The sequence below is a fragment of the Podarcis vaucheri genome (genome assembly GCF_965113315.1).
Source record: "Podarcis vaucheri genome assembly, chromosome: 1".
NCBI classification, from domain to species: Eukaryota; Metazoa; Chordata; class Lepidosauria; order Squamata; family Lacertidae; genus Podarcis; species Podarcis vaucheri.
Window position 1 is genome coordinate 94,460,465 of NC_138759.1, and position 19,844 is coordinate 94,480,308.

General features: G+C 41.0%; 1 protein-coding gene across 3 annotated transcripts in view; it reads left to right on the top strand.

Moving 5' to 3' along the window:
* Positions 1-19,844, top strand: part of PDIA5 (protein disulfide isomerase family A member 5) — a 149,135-nt gene that overhangs the window by 57,837 nt on the left and 71,454 nt on the right. For all 3 annotated transcript variants that reach the window (XM_082235531.1, XM_082235530.1, XM_082235532.1), the window contains exons 6-10: positions 3,153-3,245; positions 8,483-8,543; positions 15,144-15,211; positions 18,573-18,664; positions 18,763-18,834. In XM_082235531.1, coding sequence (XP_082091657.1) covers positions 3,153-3,245; positions 8,483-8,543; positions 15,144-15,211; positions 18,573-18,664; positions 18,763-18,834 — 386 coding nt within the window. The remainder of the gene's footprint in view (positions 1-3,152; positions 3,246-8,482; positions 8,544-15,143; positions 15,212-18,572; positions 18,665-18,762; positions 18,835-19,844) is intronic.

Genomic DNA, 19,844 nt, shown 5'->3' on the forward strand with positions numbered 1-19,844 from the left:
TTCCCCTCCCTTTTAGTCAAACTATTTTTTCAAATGCCTACAGCACCTTTGAATCAATAAATGCTCACTGGGCAGACCACAATACAAAAAGCCATTCAGTTATTCAATCCCTCCAATAAAATTATGAATATAAAATCAATCAAAAGGTGGATTTATTCTTATGGAAATAGATGTAGTTTGTTTTTACGCAGCAATAATAGAGGCTAAAATGGAAACCCGAGTGGCAGTTGTTGCCCATAAAGAGATTCCTATTGGATGAAACCAAGGTCCATCTTGTTGGTGACCTTGCTTCCTAAAATGACCAACCATAAACGCCCTGAAAGCCCACTAGCAGGGAATGAAGGCAACTGCCCTTCCCTGTTGCTGCTGCTGCTTCCCAGCAACTGGTATTCTTATCTAGTAACTTGCCTAGACCCCCTGCAAAGCCATTTGAGGTAGCAATCCTCAGTAAACCCGAATAGCTTTAAAGCATGGGTTTTCACAGGGAAAGCCCTGGAACAAAATAAAAAGGGGTGCTCAATCAAACATGGAGCTTTAAAGTTCCTGGAAAGCACGGAAGAAAGGTAAGTGTGGATCAGTCTTTAGGAACCTTTGTCACTATACAATTAGGCCACAGGAAATGTTGCTGCATTGGAGAATAGACATTAAAAAGACACTCATCATCATCTTCCATTTTATTCATAAAGTGCCTAAAATAACTAGTTACTTATGCAATATTTTTTTTTAAAAAAAATCTGGCTCCCTAATCCCTAAATTAAAAATTAACTAGTACAATACAACGGGTAGCGAAGGAAACAGAAGCAGTCTGTTCAGTAATGCCGAGAAGGCTTTAGAACACATGAAAATAGCAGATTATTTAATATTTTATATTTAGGTATGTGTATCTCAGAACATGTTTTGTTTTTAATCGGGTATTCCTGTTTTCTGTGACCCTGCTGCTTCAAGTGTGTGTAGATTTTAAAAACTGTTAACAGATTTAACTTAACACTTCGTTTTGCAGTACATCAGTAATAGCGAACAAAGCTCTCTAGATCTGCTGTGTTACATTTTAAGACAATATGAAAATGCATTTGGCAGTAAGGTGGGGTGTGCTGTTCTAATGAGGCTGCCACGCTGCTCCCAGCACTCTTTCTTTCCTGGGCTGCAATCCAAAGAGCCCTCTTAAGCACACAGAAACCCTTTCATATGTGCAAGCAGAGCTTTGGAATTTCTCCCTCCCTTCACCCCTCCCTTCTCCAACAGCATCACAAACTAGTTTGAAAACCAGGGTTGGGGAACTTTTCTGTGGTTCTCCAGATGTTGTTGAACTACAACTCCCATCAGCCCCAGCCAGCCTGGCCAATAGTCATGGATGGTGATAGTTGTAGCCCATCAATGTTTGGAGGGCCTCGACTGCAAACTCAGTTCCAGGTTTTGAGAATAGCTCCTCAAGCTTCATTCTGAGCCTCTGTTAGGAAAAAGAATCAAGAGGTGTGATGTACAATGAGCCCACAACTTGCACACATTTAACTTGTGTGCATTCAGTTCTACGCATGTGTGTGTGGGGGAATTACAAAGGAGGTGAGGTTCTGGGGGGAAATGACTTTGGCAATCCCACCCGCCATTGAACCCAGTAGGTTTTGGCCATACGTGATTTTGGCTTTAGACACAATCCCTTGAACGTAAACCCTGTGTAAATTGTAGGTCTGCTATATACACAAATGTCCAGCTCCCGGATTTGTGGACCTAATTTGATTCAAAGTGGAGCAGATTTATCCACTTAGACTGTTGCAGTCTGTCATTGGAAAGTTCAGCACTGGCAAGACCACATATATGGCAGCACACTGTTTCCTGTTTGACATTCTGGTGTGTGTTGCAATCAGTGTTTCCTGATTGTTTTTCTTCATGTGTAGTAGCTTGTGTTAGTTTTGGCAGTTAGATAAAAAGAGAAAGCCAGTGCTGTTCAAACACCTGCTAAATATGCTAGGAATTTACTGAGCTAGTTGAAACAAACAAACAAACTGTTTGTTTGTTTCATTTAACAGGGGTGTGAGGCTTAACTGCACAGTAAAACACACAGGGTTCCTATGCTGGACAGGAGGGAAACAAGCCTGATAGCTCTCTGGTGTCTGGAATACTTTCCCAGCACTCTTAACTGGTGAGGGAGCCTCACACACTAAGTTTAAGGGTGTAACTCTATGCAAACTTGACAGAAAGCTCTACTGAATACAATAGGTCTTAAGAATAAACTTGCATAGGACTGTGCTGATGACCTACTGAAAATAGAAGGAAACAAAAATATTGAAAGCTGGATTGTTAGGGAAGATTGCCTCCTGCTTGTGGATCCAGCTTTTCTTTAAAAAGTTACAAACTGCACCTTTAGATTTCCATGGAATTTGAAAAAGACATTATCTCTGCTCCCTTTGGTCCTCCTCTCTTCGGTCCAGTTATGTCCGTAATTTGTTGGACATACCCATTTTGTGTCCAAATTTTCACTTTTTAAAATATGGCAACCCTACATTAGAACACAGCAGACATAATATTGTTGCTTTACATGAGATATATTTAGAAGCTATTAATAGCAGTGGGATAACATAGATCACAGGTGGGCAACTTGCAGCCCCCACCTCATTTTATGCATCTCACACCCCATTTGTCCAATCCATATCAGAGTTAATTCCTTCCTATTAATTTCCTCCTTATTTTTCTTAGATTTAAAAACTGTTTCCCTATCTTTTTTATTTGGTTTCAGAACAACTGGGAGGGGCAGCAGCACTTTATATGATTTTGTTTTAAAAAAATTGTTTGTATGGTTTGGGGGAAATAAATTTCCCCCATCCCAAACATCTGAGAGCAATTTGGTAGGCTTCTGTCATTTATAGCAAACTAGTCAGAAATGAATTTGTTTTGCTTGCTTTCCAGAACAATATTCACCTGTTGTTGTTTTTTTAAAAAGTGTTGTTTTTTTAAAAAATCATCATGCCAAAGTTTTCTGGAATCTGTTTAAAAAACTTTGCTGCTTGGGTTTCTTTTTATTTTTTAAAGGAGTCTTAAGTGCAAGGGTCAACCAATGAATGTTGTTACTGGAAGCAGAATGGCAAAGTCAGCATTCCATGGATTGTTGATAGTTCTGTCGTGGGGTTAAAAACTTTTGTCTTTCCATTTCTGTGCAGTCAATGGTGGCCTTTCTAAAGGATCCAGAAGGAGCTCCATTGTGGGAGGAAGATCCTGAAGCCAAAGACATTGTCCACATTGACAGTGAAAAGGTACGTTAACCAGAATTGGGAAGTGCTTGGAACAAAACAAAGTTCTTCCACAAAATTAACTCCTGCACATACTGAATGCAGAACCCTTTGCACTCGCGTGAGCTTGAGAAAATCAGGGAAATGTTGTTACTCTTAAGCTTATAAATTTTTGGAAGGCATGTTTAGCAGCTCCATGTTCTGTAAGCTAATATGCTTTAAGGGCACCAAGGAAATTGCACGGGACATGAGAGAGATCCTTTGCAATTGCCTGTTGTGCATACCCCCTTGCAGCATGCCTTAACTGCATCAGCCACTCTAGGCACCAAATATAACTTGTGCTCTCCCAGCTGATAGTTCCTTGAACTTTATAGTTTTTTAGTTGGCTTGTGGGGTAGTTGCACTAATATCTGCAACATGTAATGGTTGTGATAAATGGCTGGGTATCACATGCGTATCACATAAGCAAAGCCCTCAGACTTCTATTACTTCATTAATTTGTTTATGCTCCGCACACCTGTTGGTTCTGGCATCATTATAAATCTTTATGGTATAAGTAGTATGATAACCCTTTAGGTTTTTACAACAGGTTACAGTTTTGAATTGAACACAGCATCAAGGCTGAGCAAAATGAGCATATTAATAATTGAAGGCTGTGATTAAATGGGTGATATGATCCAGTTTAAATGGAGATAGAATGAGGAATGGGTGAAAAGCGAAGGGAGTGCAGGCTGATTTCATTGAAGGCAGTGTTCTGTGCTCCTACAGATGAACTTATGGTTCAAATGGTGAATTGTTTAAGGATGCAAATGCACTTTTATTTTTTTTATATATGAAGTTCAAAATTGGTATATGTAACCAGCAAATCCTTAGAATACAACAGAATGTGAATTAAAATGAATCAAACATCTTAAACATGGGAATATTCCCCTGTTTGGATTATCCCATGGGAAATGGGGCTGGTTGGAACATTTTGGATTGTAACTTGTTGAGGTAAAATATAGAATCCACAATTAAAATATTGAATCCACAATTAATATTTTAACTAGAGCAGAATTAGCTTTTTTGGCAAGGTACTAATTGGCCGAAGTGACAGAATAGGAAAATGACTACTCTCCAGAGTGCTCACGTGCCATCCTTTTTAAAAGCCGTGGAGGGACTGGCATGGTAACCAAAATTTAGATGCATTAGAGAGAGCGGTTGCTGAACAGCTTGGTAGGTTTCTGGATGAAACATCTGCTCTCGATCCATTCCAGTCCGGCTTCCGCGCTGGTCATGGGACCGAGACGGCTCTGGTCGCCCTAACAGATGATCTCCGCAGGCAGCTGGATCGAGGCGGGTCGGGGCTGCTGATTCTTCTAGACCTGTCAGCAGCCTTCGACATGGTCGATCACGAACTCCTGGACCGCCGCCTTGCCGACGTGGGGATACAGGGCACAGTCCTTCAATGGCTGCGCTCGTTTCTCTCCGGTCGGGGACAGAGGGTGGCGCTTGGGGGGAATTGTCATCGCGCCACTCCTTGGTGTGTGGAGTGCCTCAGGGTGCGATTCTCTCCCCGATGCTTTTTAACATCTTTATGCGCCCCCTCGCCCAGCTTGTCCGGAGTTTTGGGCTGGGTTGCCATCAGTATGCCGATGACACCCAACTCTATCTGTTGATGGATGGCCATCCTGACTCGGCCCCAGATACACTGACCAGATGTCTGGAAGCTGTGGCTGGATGGCTACGTGGGAGCCGGTTGAAGTTAAACCCTTCGAAGACAGAGGTCCTCTGGCTGGGACGGAGCGATATGGGATCGAGGGGGCAACTCCCGTCTCTTGCGGGGGTGCAATTAGTGCCAGCATCGTCCGTGAAGAGTCTGGGTGTAATCTTCGATACCTCCCTCTCTATGGAGGCGCAGATTACAGCTATAACAAAGGCGGCGTTTTTTCATCTCCGCCAAGCTAAGCAGTTGGCTCCTTATCTCTCTCGCCCTGACCTAGCCACTGTGATCCATGCGACGGTCACCTCCAGACTGGATTATTGTAACTCGCTCTACGTGGGGCTGCCCTTGAGACTGACCCAGAAACTCCAGCGGGTGCAGAATGCCGCGGCGAGACTCCTTATGGGGTCTTCGCTGCGAGATCATATCCATCCGGTGCTGTACCAGCTGCACTGGCTCCCGGTGGAGTACAGGATCAGGTTTAAGGTGCTGGTTTTAACCTTTAAAGCCCTATACGGCCTAGGACCCTCGTACCTACGGGACCGCCTCTCCTGGTATGTCCCACAGAGAAATTTACGGTCTGCAAATAAAAACACCCTAAAGAACCCAGGCCTCAGAGAGGTTAGGCTGGCCTCAACTAGAGCCAGGGCCTTCTCGGCCGCGGCTCCAATCTGGTGGAACGCTCTGTCACAAGAGACTAGGGCCCTGCAGGACCTGACATCCTTCCGCAGGGCCTGCAAGACAGAGCTGTTCCACCAGGCCTTTTGTCAGGGCGCAGCCTGACCCCCTCCTCTGGCAATCTGCACAAAACTCTGCTTGATGGTTGCCATTAATTTGATTTTAATTTGATTTAATTAATTTTATAATGAATGTTTTACAATGTTGAACCATTTGATTGCTGTTAGCCGCCCTGAGCCCAGCTTCGGCTGGGGAGGGCGGGATATAAATAAAATTTATTATTATTATTATTATTATTATTATTATTATTTGATGGCTTACAGGTTTGAATCACTGACAGATATTTAAGGGTCATGATAAAGCCCTTTGAGTTGCAGGGCGCTATAAGACCAATAGGAAAACTATGTATGATGGTGTGTTCGGTCTTAATGTGGGCAAATGAGGACTATGGCAAGGGTTAGTGAGGTTACCTGAGATCTCACTTGCAGCAAATAGAGGCTGTTTAAACCCAGCAAGGCTCCCTTAGCCATCAAATTATTTTGATTTAATAACAGCTTATTCATAAAAGCAGAGAACAGTCCTAAATCATACACCTACTTTTGTTGCAGAAATGTAGCTTCGTCATTCTACTTCCTCCTCTTTCTTGGTAAACTCTGAGCATTGTGTGTTGTATTCCCTCCCACCCACCCTATTGATTTTAAATTTTAATTGATTGGTCTCTGGCTGGTATTTCATAGAGTCATTTCAGTTTCTTAGCTTTCATTCTGGTATTAGGAACAGTTACTTTGGCATTCACTTTTTGTAAGAAGATTAATTTTTAATGTTCACCTTTCTGTTCTCTATTACAATCTCTCCTGGGGTCATTTTCAATTTAAAATTTTCATCTTGCCTTTCTAATCATACTGGCTCTGAAAAATCCATCCTTATAGTCCCTCATAGCCCTGGATTGGTTTGTGTTGAAAGGAAACAAGCAGATTTTTCTGTCCTTAATAAAAGTGGGGTGCCTGTTTCATTGAAGAAAACAGTCCTGTGGTTCTGGGGTAATCAACCAGGGGTGCATACCTCATCTAATTTATAATACTTGTCTATTTTTTGACAGTTACTTAGCAGTTTCTGGATAGAAAGTACTGTAAGGGTAGACAACATGGTACCCTCCAGCTGTTGTTGAACTACAACTCCCATCACCATTGACCACTGGACATGATGGTTGGGGTTAATGGGAATTGTAGTCTAGCAATACATGGAGGGTACCACATAGGCTTCCCCTGGTAGCTCCTGTGAGAACAACATCTTTATTTTCCCAGCCCAATTTAGATACAGTTTCCTGATATTTGCACAAACCATGGTGAAACCTAGGCTCACATGCTTCCCCTTTTGTGCTCATTAGAGGGAAAGTGAAACCTTCTGTTTTCAATTTTAAACAAGCTATGGTTCCCTGTGATGTTGAAACTTGGGTGGCTATAGTTCATTTAAACAGTGATTTAGTGGGGGAAAGTCAGAGTGAAACTGTGGTTTCAGACTCTGACTTGTATTTGCATTAAAAAACACGCCACAGATATAGTTCAAACAAATTGTAGCTCCCTGAATCCTGATGTCACAGGGAATTGTGATTAATTTGAACCTAGAAGCAGTTGTTTCCAGTCTTCTCCATTTTGGACACAAGGAGAAAAGGGGTTTCTGGGAGTGAGAGGCTAGCTGCAGTTCATCCACTTAGCAGAAAATCATGGTTTCCTATTACATCTGAAGTGGGCCTTGGTTAACTTTTTTGTGAGTTAGCTGAACTAGAAAGTTGGAGGAGAAAATTATGTTTGTATCTACTTTTAAATACCCTTCAGCTCCATATTCTCTTGGCTATAAAGCTGAGAAAGGGGTGAAGAAAACAACCAAATTTGATGGGTTCCCTAAAGAATATTCTAGGAAGCTTATAACTACAGCAACAAAAAAGTCACAATGTAACACTATAAATAGGGTAAAATACAGTGATGAGAATACACAAAGAACAAAAATCCAGTATGGGTGTAAAGTTGCTCATAAATCCATCAGCACAGATGAGATATATCTTAAATTTTCTGAATAAACCCCTTTTGAGTAAATCCCACTGGAAGCTTGTCCCATTAATTTATTTTGGATTATCTGCATTTATGAAAACATATCAGCAGGAAAACACTGTGTTTGCTTCATTTGTAAATCTGTGGAAATATTCCACTTATACGGAGTGGGGTTGTAGTTACTGTGGAGTTGCAAACATCTGCTTCTAGCAGGCTCACACTGTTGTCTTTAAAATAACTGAAAGCAACATATTAAAGATAAATGGTTTGTTTGTGAGAGAATGCATTTCTCTCATTAGTAAAAATAAAAATAAATTTAAACCATAGTTCATTTGTGCCATGTCTTGGCTTAAAAACAAGACACCCATCTTGGCCTCATAAATGTATGTGAATAGAGAATAGTGGCCATGTTCGATTGCTCATAAAATATGGGTTTGAAACCTTGGATATGAAGGTATCACTATGTTCTTAAAAGGCATAAACCCATGGCACAAAGAAAGCCGTCCTGTAAGCAAGTTTTTAAAAGTTTTGTATTTATTTATTTTTTAAAAGAGAAGGGACCTGCTGTAAAAGACCCAGGGCCTTATCTATCTACTTGGATTATCACCTAAATGCAGCCAATTCCTTCAATTCATCAACCTCTTGGCCTTAAATTTGGCACAGTAAATTCTGTTATTCAAGCCCCTAACACAGACCAATCCTTACTCCATATATTGACACATGTAATCCAAACTCTATGTGCTTGGAAATTTTACCTGTTTATCTCTTTGGGATATATTGTTTCTTAAATTCAGGGTTTTAATTATAGCATGTTTATCTCTTTGGGTTTTAAGGAACTGAAAAGACTTTTGAAGAAGGAAGATAGGCCTCTGCTGCTGATGTTCTATGCCCCCTGTAAGTAATTAATATGCTGATATTCTGTGCCCCCTGGAAGTAATCTAATATGCAAGATCTCAAATCCTTTTTTCTTTTCTTCCTATGGTCCAGTAAAACAATCTGAACTGTCTGTTAAATTCAATTTCATGTGTATATGATTGCCATATGGTTATCAATTAGCAGATGATTTTTTTCACTTCATATTCTTCCTAGCTCAATTCTCCAAATTTCAGTGTAAATGCTGACAGTATAGCACAAGAATATTTCAGATATTTGCTTTCTCTAAGAGCACTCTCCTTAAATTATTGAGAGAGGAAAAACACTTGGCTGGACTTGCCGTTATAGTACACATTTGTACTCTCAGTTCTAAAAACTGAGTTTAGGAAGCCTGAGGTACCAGATCCAAAACATTCTTTGCTCCAGCCTTAATCCATCTGAAAAATGAATGGATGTGAATTCATATTGACCCACCATTATAACAAATAGACTGACCACACAAAGGGAGCTGTACTGTTCCAGCCTGGCTGAGTTTGCAAGTTGCTGGACGAAGTCAGAAGAAGCTGATCTTGATTAGCAGGGAGCTCGCAAGAATTAAGTGGCACAGGACCTTGGATAGCTCCCAGTGACAGCAGCTGTTTGTTCCTTAGCTTTCAAACTTTATTAGAGACTGATGTCTACAAGAACCCTGCCAGTGAAGCTGCAATCAATATAGAGACAATGCTCTGATTTCAGTTGTACACTGTGAATGACCTTGCACTGAACCCTCTAAGGGAATGGACAGCTTTGGGTGGTGGTTGGGTTGATACAGATTCTTAACAGAGATATCTAAGCTGCCAGTCCAAGATCTACAGTCTAGTTATTCACCTTCCTCAGAGAGATTAATAGGGAGTTTCCCTTCTGCCTCTCCAGTTTCCCTTTTCTGGTGGGTTTAAATATTCCTGGGTAGATGTTGCTGGCTCAAAGTAATCAACCAATAAAGGGGAAGCTTAAGGTCAATATCAGATGGATCACCATTTGAATCATTGAGGGCCTGGATCCCAACAGGAAGTTCATGTGCAGGTCAGATGCAACCCATCGCTTTAGATATGAACGCATGCCATTGCAAGCTCACAGATAACTGGACTCATTATCTTTATTAAGAAAGACTTGCATGTCACAAGTACTTTTCTCTTCCCATCTACTACTCAGAACCTAAGGGTCTGAACTGGAATCTAGAGGTTTAATTTATTAGCTGTGAATATGTCCAAACTGCCCATCTAAAAAGACATGCCTTTGAGGTACAATCTTGAACTTGTTCATTATTCATCTACTGCAAGATTTACTTCCATCTATCATCTGGCAAAATGTTAGTGGCTTGTTGTTTTGCCTATTGCTATTCAGTTTGCACCTACATTTCTCTTCCACTACTGGCTATTGTCGTGGGGTGGGTAGATATGAACATAATTGCTTTTGTCATTTGAAACCTTGTTAAATGAGATAGAGACTGTATTGAACATGAGAAATAGAATCTTTTCATTATATTGAATGCAATAGACCAGTGGTCCTCAAAGGGTGTGGTGCACCACACTGGTGTGACAGGAGAGGATGTCTAGTGTGGTGGGAAGATTCAACAACAATCAAATAAGCTTGTATACAATTTCATTTTGAGAATGATTCATGTTCTTACGTAGCTGCATTGTTTAATACTTTATGGCTGTCCCATTATCATGTTATAAAGTAGTTGTGTTCTATTAGGGTTGCCATATTTCAAAAAGTAAAAACCAGGATCTTTTCTTAGGAGGACCCCAAAATTGTTGCAACACACAAAAAAAGCGATTTTTCGGTTTGCTTGCCTAAATTCCAGGACAAACCGCCACCTTCCGGAAATCCCCCCCGGATGCCACTTCCGCCTTTGAAATCCTGGCAATCTCTAGGAAATCCAGATGTATGGCAACTCTAGTTCTATGTTACAAATCAAACACTGCTAGGAGTTGCTTTGTTTTTGTTTTCCAATTTATTATCAGTAAAAAAAATTTGGTGTGGTGTGAGCAAATTTTAATTCTGAAAGTGGCCCAGATAAAAAAGTTTGAGAGCCACTGGTATAGACCTAAAAACATCTCAATTTGTCCATTATACATGGATTGTGAGAAGCACTGGTGTTTCCTTGGCAAACACAGCTGATGTGTAAAGTGGCTCATAGTAATATTTGTATCATTCCATATTCAAAGGCTTTTCCTACTTATAACAGTGCATGCCTATTACTTTTTGTTAAAAAGGGCAAGTTGGAACAATTAAGTATAGGATATGGTAAATATGGCTAAATAAGAGTATATCTGGTGGATTTCTGGATGAAATATAGGCTCTGGATCCATTCAAGTCCGGCTTCTGCTCTGGTCATGGGACCGAGACGGCTCTGAACACCCTAACATATGATCTCCGCAGGCAGTTGGAGCAAGGTGGGGCGGGGCTGCTGATTCTTTTAGAAGACGCACAGAGAGGCTGGGGCAACTCAATCAGATGGGCCAGGGATTACTACTACTACTACTCAACCTCATGAGGATATGTATGTATCCTCCCTCTGTCTATTGCTGTTTTATGGCTCTTTCAGATGACATGTAGAATAGCTGCTAGTATTGTTTTCACCTTTTCAAGGCTGAATACTACTGAATTTTAGCCACTGATCACCAAAGAGAGTAGATTAGTTGTAGAAAGGAAACCATCCTATGCTTGTTGCATATGGAATTGGTGTTGCAGTACATGGCTCACCCCTTCCAGTGCAGTGGCTTTTGCTCAGACTCACGTTTCACAATCTCCAGTTTGTTCCTTGAGTGAGTGTTCTCTAGAATGCTGGCTCCCTTTATTGTTAAGGCCGCTGTTGCCTATGGCTCCCAGACAATTATATGTGATGGCATGTTTTTCAACCATGCAGATTTACTCTTAACAAGCCTACTTTTAAACTTCTGCAAACACAGCAGAGTTTTTGGGTTATCTCTGAATGGCCGCTGTTTTCTGGCTCGCAGGATGTAATGCAACCGCCTGCTGTTTTATATCGGTTTGAAGCTCTCAAGCCTGCTTTAGGCCTGTAAATCATTCATTCAGGGAGAGTCCATAGCATCAGAACACTTTCATACTATTACTCTCTAGCAAGTAACTTTTTTATTTTTAACAACAAAGTATTTTTCTTCAACGTACATCATCTGACCCTTCAGTCGGTTTGAACTATCCCCCCCTAGACACACTGCTGTTCTGCCTCCTTCCAGTTTTCTTTCCTTTGAAGCAGGAAAACATTTGAGGCAGCAATATTTTCCTTGTTTCTAAATGGCTGTGGAGGAGCCGAATTACTATTTTAGCAGCTTTTAAAATTTTTCTCTCCCTCCCCAGTTTTCATTCAATTTTATAACTTTTAGCATAGACAGTTTGATCTGCTGGTGTTCTGGGTATACCCAAGACAAAAATTAAACCACTAATTGAAGTCTAGTAAACTAAAGATGCTTACAAAGGTCTCCTCTTACAAATATATTTATATATTGTTGGGTTCTGATTTGCCTGATCTTGTTTGTGGAGAAGTACTTGAAGGGGGGTGGAAGGGGGGGCTGAGCTGCTTCCAGCCAAGATGGCTGCTTTCAGGAAGGATCTCCTCTTCTTTCAGATGAAAAGTGCAACATAATAATGAGAATTGCTGAAGATAAGCCACCCAAAAATCCAGTGTGGATTCTAGATACCACACTGTTGCAACAGGAGAGGTTTGTGAACAAATTAAGTGAGGAAATTCTTTGAGAAAGAATTGTTTTCAGGGCTTTCCTGTACAATGGTCTGCAATTCAGTGAAAATGGTTACAAGAGAAACATAGTGTATTTAAAGGTTAGAAATGTAGAGAGTGAGAGGCTGACTTCTGTAATCATGAGATTAGATCTAATACATAAAGAAACAGTTAGTACTAAGATCTATAGGCAACTCATCCAGAAAAGAAGTGAGGATCTAAAACCACAGGAGCCAGTTCTTCAGAGTGATTAAGGGAGTGTAAGATTTTTTGGAGTTATTTACACATATGGCTGCAGTGTCCAGTAGTGCAGCTTTTCTGACAACACATCCATGAAGAACTGTCATCATAGAAGAAGAGGTGTCCACCTAGACCCATAAGTAGCTTTATGTCATTTGTTTGTCAGGCCAAATAAAAATCTAATGACCAAGGGTCTAATCATTATCCCATTAGTAACATCTAGACTTGGAATGGCGAAAAATGCAGGTGTGTTACTACGAGTTACGGTATTAAATCACATGGGATATAGTATTAGATGGAAAAATAGCATGTTTCAGCGTGGCTTTATGAGGTAACACAAATCATAACACTTTTTAATGTGGTATGGGATAGTTTCAGTAGGCACATAAACAATCAGGATAATCAGAGATGAGCACCTCAAACACAAAGGCCTTTGGAAAGATGTGTGCCCACAAAACATGCCAATTAGGAAATGCTGTGCAAATGTATGAGAATGTAAATGTTGACTGCTAGCAATGACAAAGGTATAGGGTTATTTGGTGTTTTTGTAATGTTTTGTTATATTTTGTTACATGTCTTTTAAGTATATGTATGTGTATAAAAGTGTGCTGGGAGGGAGAAGTGGACTGCTTAGGATTCAAGCAGTATCCAATAACCTTGTTTTGTTTTAAGATTTATAGAAAGGAGAGGTCACAAGACAGTGATGAAAAGATCAGGAAGATTTGAATGTCCTACAGACAACAGTTAGGACAGGTCAAGGCTGAGGACCTTCCTTTACTTGTGCTAGAATAAGCCAATAATGTTAACAAAAACTTATTGCGTGGGATTGGCCTATTTTAGGCTATTCGGACTGCGAAGGCTGATTTTCTGGCTTGCCTTCTATACTGAGCAGCAGATGCAGGCTGCTAGGCTCTATGTTCCAAGAAGACACTCAATTTAGTCAGTATCTATCCTTTGTGTAAGAACTTTTGCTTCCTACTCCCACAGTGGTCTGTTTAGTATTAGAAGAAAGTGCCAGTTTGCAAGGTGATTTTGATTTGTTCAGCATTGTATGCATGTAGTTTCTAGCATTCCACAGCCAGATGATGACTTGGCTGCATTCTCTCTTTTACTGACAAGTCTTCAAAGTCTGGCATCATAAGCTTCTGGGTCCTAATGAAGGTGGCCCTTTGAATTACCACTATTCTTAGTAATCATGCCAACATTGCCATTGCTTGTTTTTTTTATCTCTGTGTGCTTAATTTGATGAAAGGTGCTTCAGTTAAATTCCTATGGCTTGTCTCGTCTAAATTAAGCCTGTAGAGCCTATTAGCGTACCCTGGGTTGCTTTGGAGGCCTTGAGGTTGGAATTGAACCCGTGCACAATAAGCAAAGCAGTTACTCAGCCTAAAAAAGCAAAATGGATTTAACAAGATGACTAAACCACTGCAAACAGATCAATAGTGAATTAAAAACAAGATAAAACAAGGTTGATACAAAATAATGGCTATGAAAATAAGGGTTTATATATCTCTAACTCTAAGCACCTAACTGAACTTAGGTTACAGAGTCCTTTTTGAAGATTTCTGAGTTCTACTTTGATTCCAGTAAGTCTAGTTTTATGAACTCTGTCCCTATCACTAGACATGTGTAGGCTCAGTTAACTATATCATTCCAGCATAGGCCCCCTTACGGCCTATATTCTTCTTGCCACAATGGGTCTTAGGTAGAATTAGGACATATTTGGTTAATAGAGACTCTGGCCTGGTTTTGTTGTTGCTTGGCAAGCTCCAAAGACTACTTCTTCAGTGTACAAAATTGATATAGCTGGATTCTTGCAAGTTTCAAAACTGAACCAACCAGCTTCTCCTCCTCTTCCTCAGCTAGTTTGAGAATACTCGTACCTGTACTGGGCATCTGCTTTGAGATGAAAGTACTCTTGTTACTCCCCAAGAATTCTATAACTTAACTCTTTTTTATATTGGGTAGGGGAGAGATTCGTACTTGTCCAGTTTGTATCTTCCCCAATACTGTCATCACTGCAACACTAGACATTTCAGTTACAAAGGCTAGTTTTTGCTTTCTCACTGGAAGGAAATTGGAGCTGATATAAGAGATTTGCGTATACCACTTCCAACATGATGTGGAGAGTATTGTGAAGTGGGGAACAAGATACAGCATTTGAGATACCAATCAGAATGCTGTGGTTTAAATGATGCAGCACGGCTGTATGGCATTTATAAAAACAAAAATCAAATTGCAGTTAGAACAAGCCATCAAAGAGACATACTTGGAGCCAGCCCACCCACAAGACAAGGTGAAGCTACTGCCTCAGGTGGCAGGATCCACTGGGGCAGCAAATCCCAATGTCAATCTACCTTCCCCCACTTTTCCTCTTCTTCCCTGGAGAGGAGAGGGGCACCATTTTGGGGTCCGCCTCAGGTGTACAAGGCTTTAGAATATAGGGCCAATGGGAGATGCCTAAAATTTGGACCTTGGCAAGTCAAGAATAATTCAGTGTGTTTTAAGTTGTAAATTCCCTAGCTCTAACTCAGTGGAAATGACAGGAAATGTAGGGGTGTTTTTGATTTGATGTCCATGCAGATGCATTTAATGGTGTCATATTCTCTCTCTCTCTCTCTCTCTCTCTCATATATTAGGGTGTGGTGTTTGCAAAAGAATGATGCCATCTTTCCAGCAAGCATCCACAGAAGTTAAAGGCATGTATGTAAGTGAGAGGAGTTGCAAGACTAATGAATGTTCTGGTGTTTTGTTTTTGTTTCTGTGCAGCTTCATGTGTGTGGGTGTTTTCTGTCCTTTCTGTACAACTATTGCAACATGCAAACAGATCTTACCATATTTAGTTTTTAAATGGCATCCCATTTTTTCCTTCAAAGAAGTCAAAGAAACTGACAATACAAAACATAGTCATGAAAAACCTTCAAAGAATCATAATCTAAGAGACAGTATTCACTTTGGTAGTTGTACTGTTGGGTAATGAATATTGATCAGTACCTAATATTGTTTTCATGCCCTCTGTCCACATGGTGCTTGCCACTGACAGTTAATTGTAGCTAAATATTGGGAGAGATGGGGACACGGGTGGCGCCCACTGAGCCTAGGGCTTGCCGATTGGAAGGTCAGCGGTTCAAATCTCTGTGACGGGGTGAGCTCCCGTTGTTCAGTCCCAGCTCCTGCCCACTTAGCAGTTTGAAAGCACGTCAGAGTGCAAGTAGATAAATAGTTACCACTCCGGCTGGAAGGTAAACAGCGTTTCCATGCGCTGCTCTAGTTCGCCAGAAGCGGCTTAGTCATGCTGGCCACATGACCCAGAAGCTGTCTGCGAACAAGTGCCAGCTCCCTCGGCCAGTAAAGTGAGATGAGCACACAACACCAGAGTTTTCCGCAACTGGACCTAACGGTCAGGGGTACATTTACCTTTACCTATTGGGAGAGGTGCAGTGCCCATAGGCACTCTAGCTGCATCATCATATCTATAGTCCATATTCTTGATGGAGGCTGGGGAGAGCTCCTTTCCCCACATGATGATAGGAGACTGGGGGATGAATACAAGCGGTGAGGCTTTTTAGACTGTGTTTACTGTAGATTTCATGGGGGAAGGGTTATCCTCTCTCCTCCCCCCCCACCTAGGCAAGTTGATGCCTTGCCAGCTCTATGTTGTAAAATGAACAAAATCTCAAGACTTTGCCCTGCAATCTTGCCCCTTTTTGCATGAGCCATAAAACTGGGGTGGGGGGCAGAGAGGGGCTGCCTCCTCTTTCTTACCACTCTTCTCCAGATAGGAATTATATACACAACACAAGACTGAAAGCTCTTGAGTAGAAGCAGGGAATTGCTTAGTTGGTAAAAGCAACCTCATGAATCTGTAATGCAGAGGTTGCTGATGTAAGGGTTTCCCCTGTTAATCCATTTGATGTTCTTCAAAGTAGGTGTTGATGTCTCAGAATGGTGGATAAGGGTTGGGGAAAGACCAAGACACTGTGTGTAGGTTTGCTTTTGTTATTTATGTATATATATAAAAAGCCCTAATGCTTTCTGAGCAACAGCTGACCTTCTGAAGGGAACGGCCTGCTTTAAGATTTATTTCACACTACCTCCAAGCACATTTGGTCTGAGCAGCATTTTATGTGAACGAAAAATCCTGCTTTTGGATGGGGAGGGGGAAGTGGGTGCAGTTAGATTAACACTGTGCTGCTAAAGGGATTTAAGCCTTCAGTGTTATTAATCAAGAGTTAATCTTCCAGTTGTATCTTCAGCAACTGGCCATTGAGGAATATAGCTACAAGATGACTTGCATCTAAATCTTAGACCCAGAGAGAGGCAGTCCAATCCTCTGAGTAGTTTCATTTTAAAAGTGCTTGGGGCTTTGGAGGAGCAGAGTCGGTAGTTTATTGTTCTGAGCAGAGGATGGCAAGTCACAAGCTCTGTATCCAAATGCCTTTTTCTAGTATTCCTCATCCTTCAGGGCAAAAGTCTGCTCCCTTTTCAGTAAAAGATGAGCCTGGCACCAGGCCTGCAGCTGTGAAGATAAATTAAAGAGCTGTGGCTGTAGGCAAGGCTCCAAAGTATATTCTAGCAGTAGTGTTTCCAAGCAGGTATGAAAAATGAGCAAGCTCAAGAAGGTCTGCTCATTCCCCTGGCTGGAGTGTTTGTAATGGTGAACTTCTTCTTGGGTGATCAAATTTTATATGCATGGAGGTGGGTTAGGATGAGCGATAGTAGCTGGCCCAAGATCACCCAGTAAGTTTCATGACTGCGTGGAGTTATTGTTGAATTTTGGTTTCCTCAGTCTTAGGTCGATACTTGAACTGCTACACCACACTTGACTCTTTGCAGCAGTCCCCTGGGGTATCTTAAGCTGAGAGGTAGCAATTTATTGCCACCCAGATTGCTTCATAGCTGAACAGAGGTTTGACTCCTGACTTCCTCGGTCCAAGCCCAATACTCTGCCCACTAAACCACTCTGATTCTGAGGATCTTTACAAGTGTTACTTTTTTGTGTGTACATCAAGAAAAATGTGGTCTGAACATTACAAATTCGTAATTGCAAATACATGCATCATACAGGTACAAATAAAAGATCTGGAAAAGGACACTCAAGTAACAAAAAAGTCCCCCCCCCCTGCATAATATGTGAAAAGACCATCAGTGTTTCCTAAGCAGGGCCCATTTCCCCTTCTATTTTTCCATGTTAATGGCACAGTGAACTTCACATGGGGTTTCCTTTGGTGTTCCTGATTAATAATAAAAAGGAATCCATTAACAGGCTAATATATAATAGGCTTTTGAAATAAGTATTTTCTCTTGAGGTCATCTGTGAGATGTTCACACTGTCTCTTATGAGAGAAAAAGAGAGCATCTTTGTTAATGGACACTTATAGTACACGTGGAAGAGAGGTGAGCTGCTGAAAGACAAGGGCTCTCGAACTAGCCAGTGCATTTCAGATCACTTAAAAATTATCCCTGAGCCTCTGATTCTAGGCATCAATGAGCCATGTATGTCTATGCTTCCCCACCCCACCCCCCACTGCAAACTGTTTCCCCCTTCTCTATTCCCAAGCTTCTGAATGAGGAGGAAGCTCCATGTTAACTGCCATAGCAGAAATAAAAAAATCTGTGATACCAGCCCCATACAGGATGGCCAATAGTTGAGTGATGGGAGTTGTAGTCCAGCAATATCTAGAGGGCTGCAGGTTCTCAATCCCTACTGTATAATCTATGTAAATGATTTATGGCTTGAATCAAAAAGAATTCCCAACTTTTCTTGCCTTCAAATCCTATATGAGCACACAATTCATTCTCTACTGTAACGGAGAATGGTAAGCCCCATCACACATGGCAGAGCATTTTGGGTTTTTTTAAAAAAAGACCTATCAATTCTTGCCCTGATGAGCCCATGGTGGTGAGAACCGCCACCATGGTTTTATTGGCTTTTATGTGTTAAACTTTTCTGTGGCTTTATTAGCAAGCAGAGATTCCTATAAAATATAATCGGTACTGCAATAAAATACAGCTTCGAAAGGTCCTTCTGCTTCTGGTGTAAGACTCTTCTGGTTCTGACATTACAGGTACTTGCAGGGATGAATGTCTACTCAGCCGAATTTGAAAAAATAAAAGAAGAATACAATGTCCGGGGATACCCAACCATTTGCTACTTTGAGTAAGTCTCTGCTTATTCTACATATAGATAATGGCAACACCAATCATATATTTTGTTGGTTTTCCTGTATTTCAAACCTTGTTTTGTTGCATTTATAGAAAGGGAAAATTCCTGTTCAACTTTGAGAACTATGGTGCTACAGCAAAGGACATCATTGAATGGCTGAAAGAGTAAGTGTCTGAAGTGTATCTCCTACATCTTTGAGAACTGTATTTTGAATAAACAGTATCACACCTTGCAAATAGCAGCATCTTCATCACTACTCCAAAGGCAAATAAAAGCATCACACTGAACTATTAAAGATGAACCTGGGTTGTTTGCTTCAGTTTCCATGCTTTCTATTTCATACTTGCAGTATCTTCCCAGTTGCAATTCTATTATCTTTTCTGGACATCGGAAGGATGCCATTGATCTGTGTCAAAACCTTCGTTTTTAAAACCTCAGACTTTAAAATTTTCATTCCCTTGTTGTGAACACCTCCGTTATCAGACAATTTGAAATGGCTCTGACTGAGAGATTGTGAATCTTTTGTTCCAGTATCTTTTACCAGGGAAAGGAGACAGACTCAGTGGTGTGTAGGAATGATGATCCAAATTGAGAGGCAAGACAGGATTCATAGGATGACACTAGAGTTCTTGCTTTTAGTATCTAATGTTGTGTTCAGCATAGCTGGATATTTTAGTTTTTTATTATGAAACAAAATGCAGCAAACACTGGCATATATTTATAGGTTTGGCAAGTTTGATGCTTGATTGAGATAGAAATATCTGACCTAAGCAGAATTGATTGACACTGGGACCTTGGGGCAAGGTCTTGAGCATCGTTAGTGAAGCTGTTTGATATTTATCGGAGGAAAACTATAATTTGGTGTTGGACTGAAAATAAAGCATAAGTTACAGAAAGCATGCAAGAACCTATGGGCTTGTTCACACCATTTCATGGCAGCCTTTGAGGAAGAGCCATAGCTTAGTGCTAGATTATCTGGTTTGCATGCTGAAGTTCTCAGGTTCAATCCCCAGGAGAGAATGTCTGAAACCATGGAGTGCCATTGGCAGTCCATGTCAACAATACCGAGCTACATGTACCCAATGCTCCGACTCTGTATAAAGCATCTTTCTTTATTACAATGCTGTGTGTTGTCTTTCATGGGACTGAAACTGCCTTGGTTGCACTGGTTGAT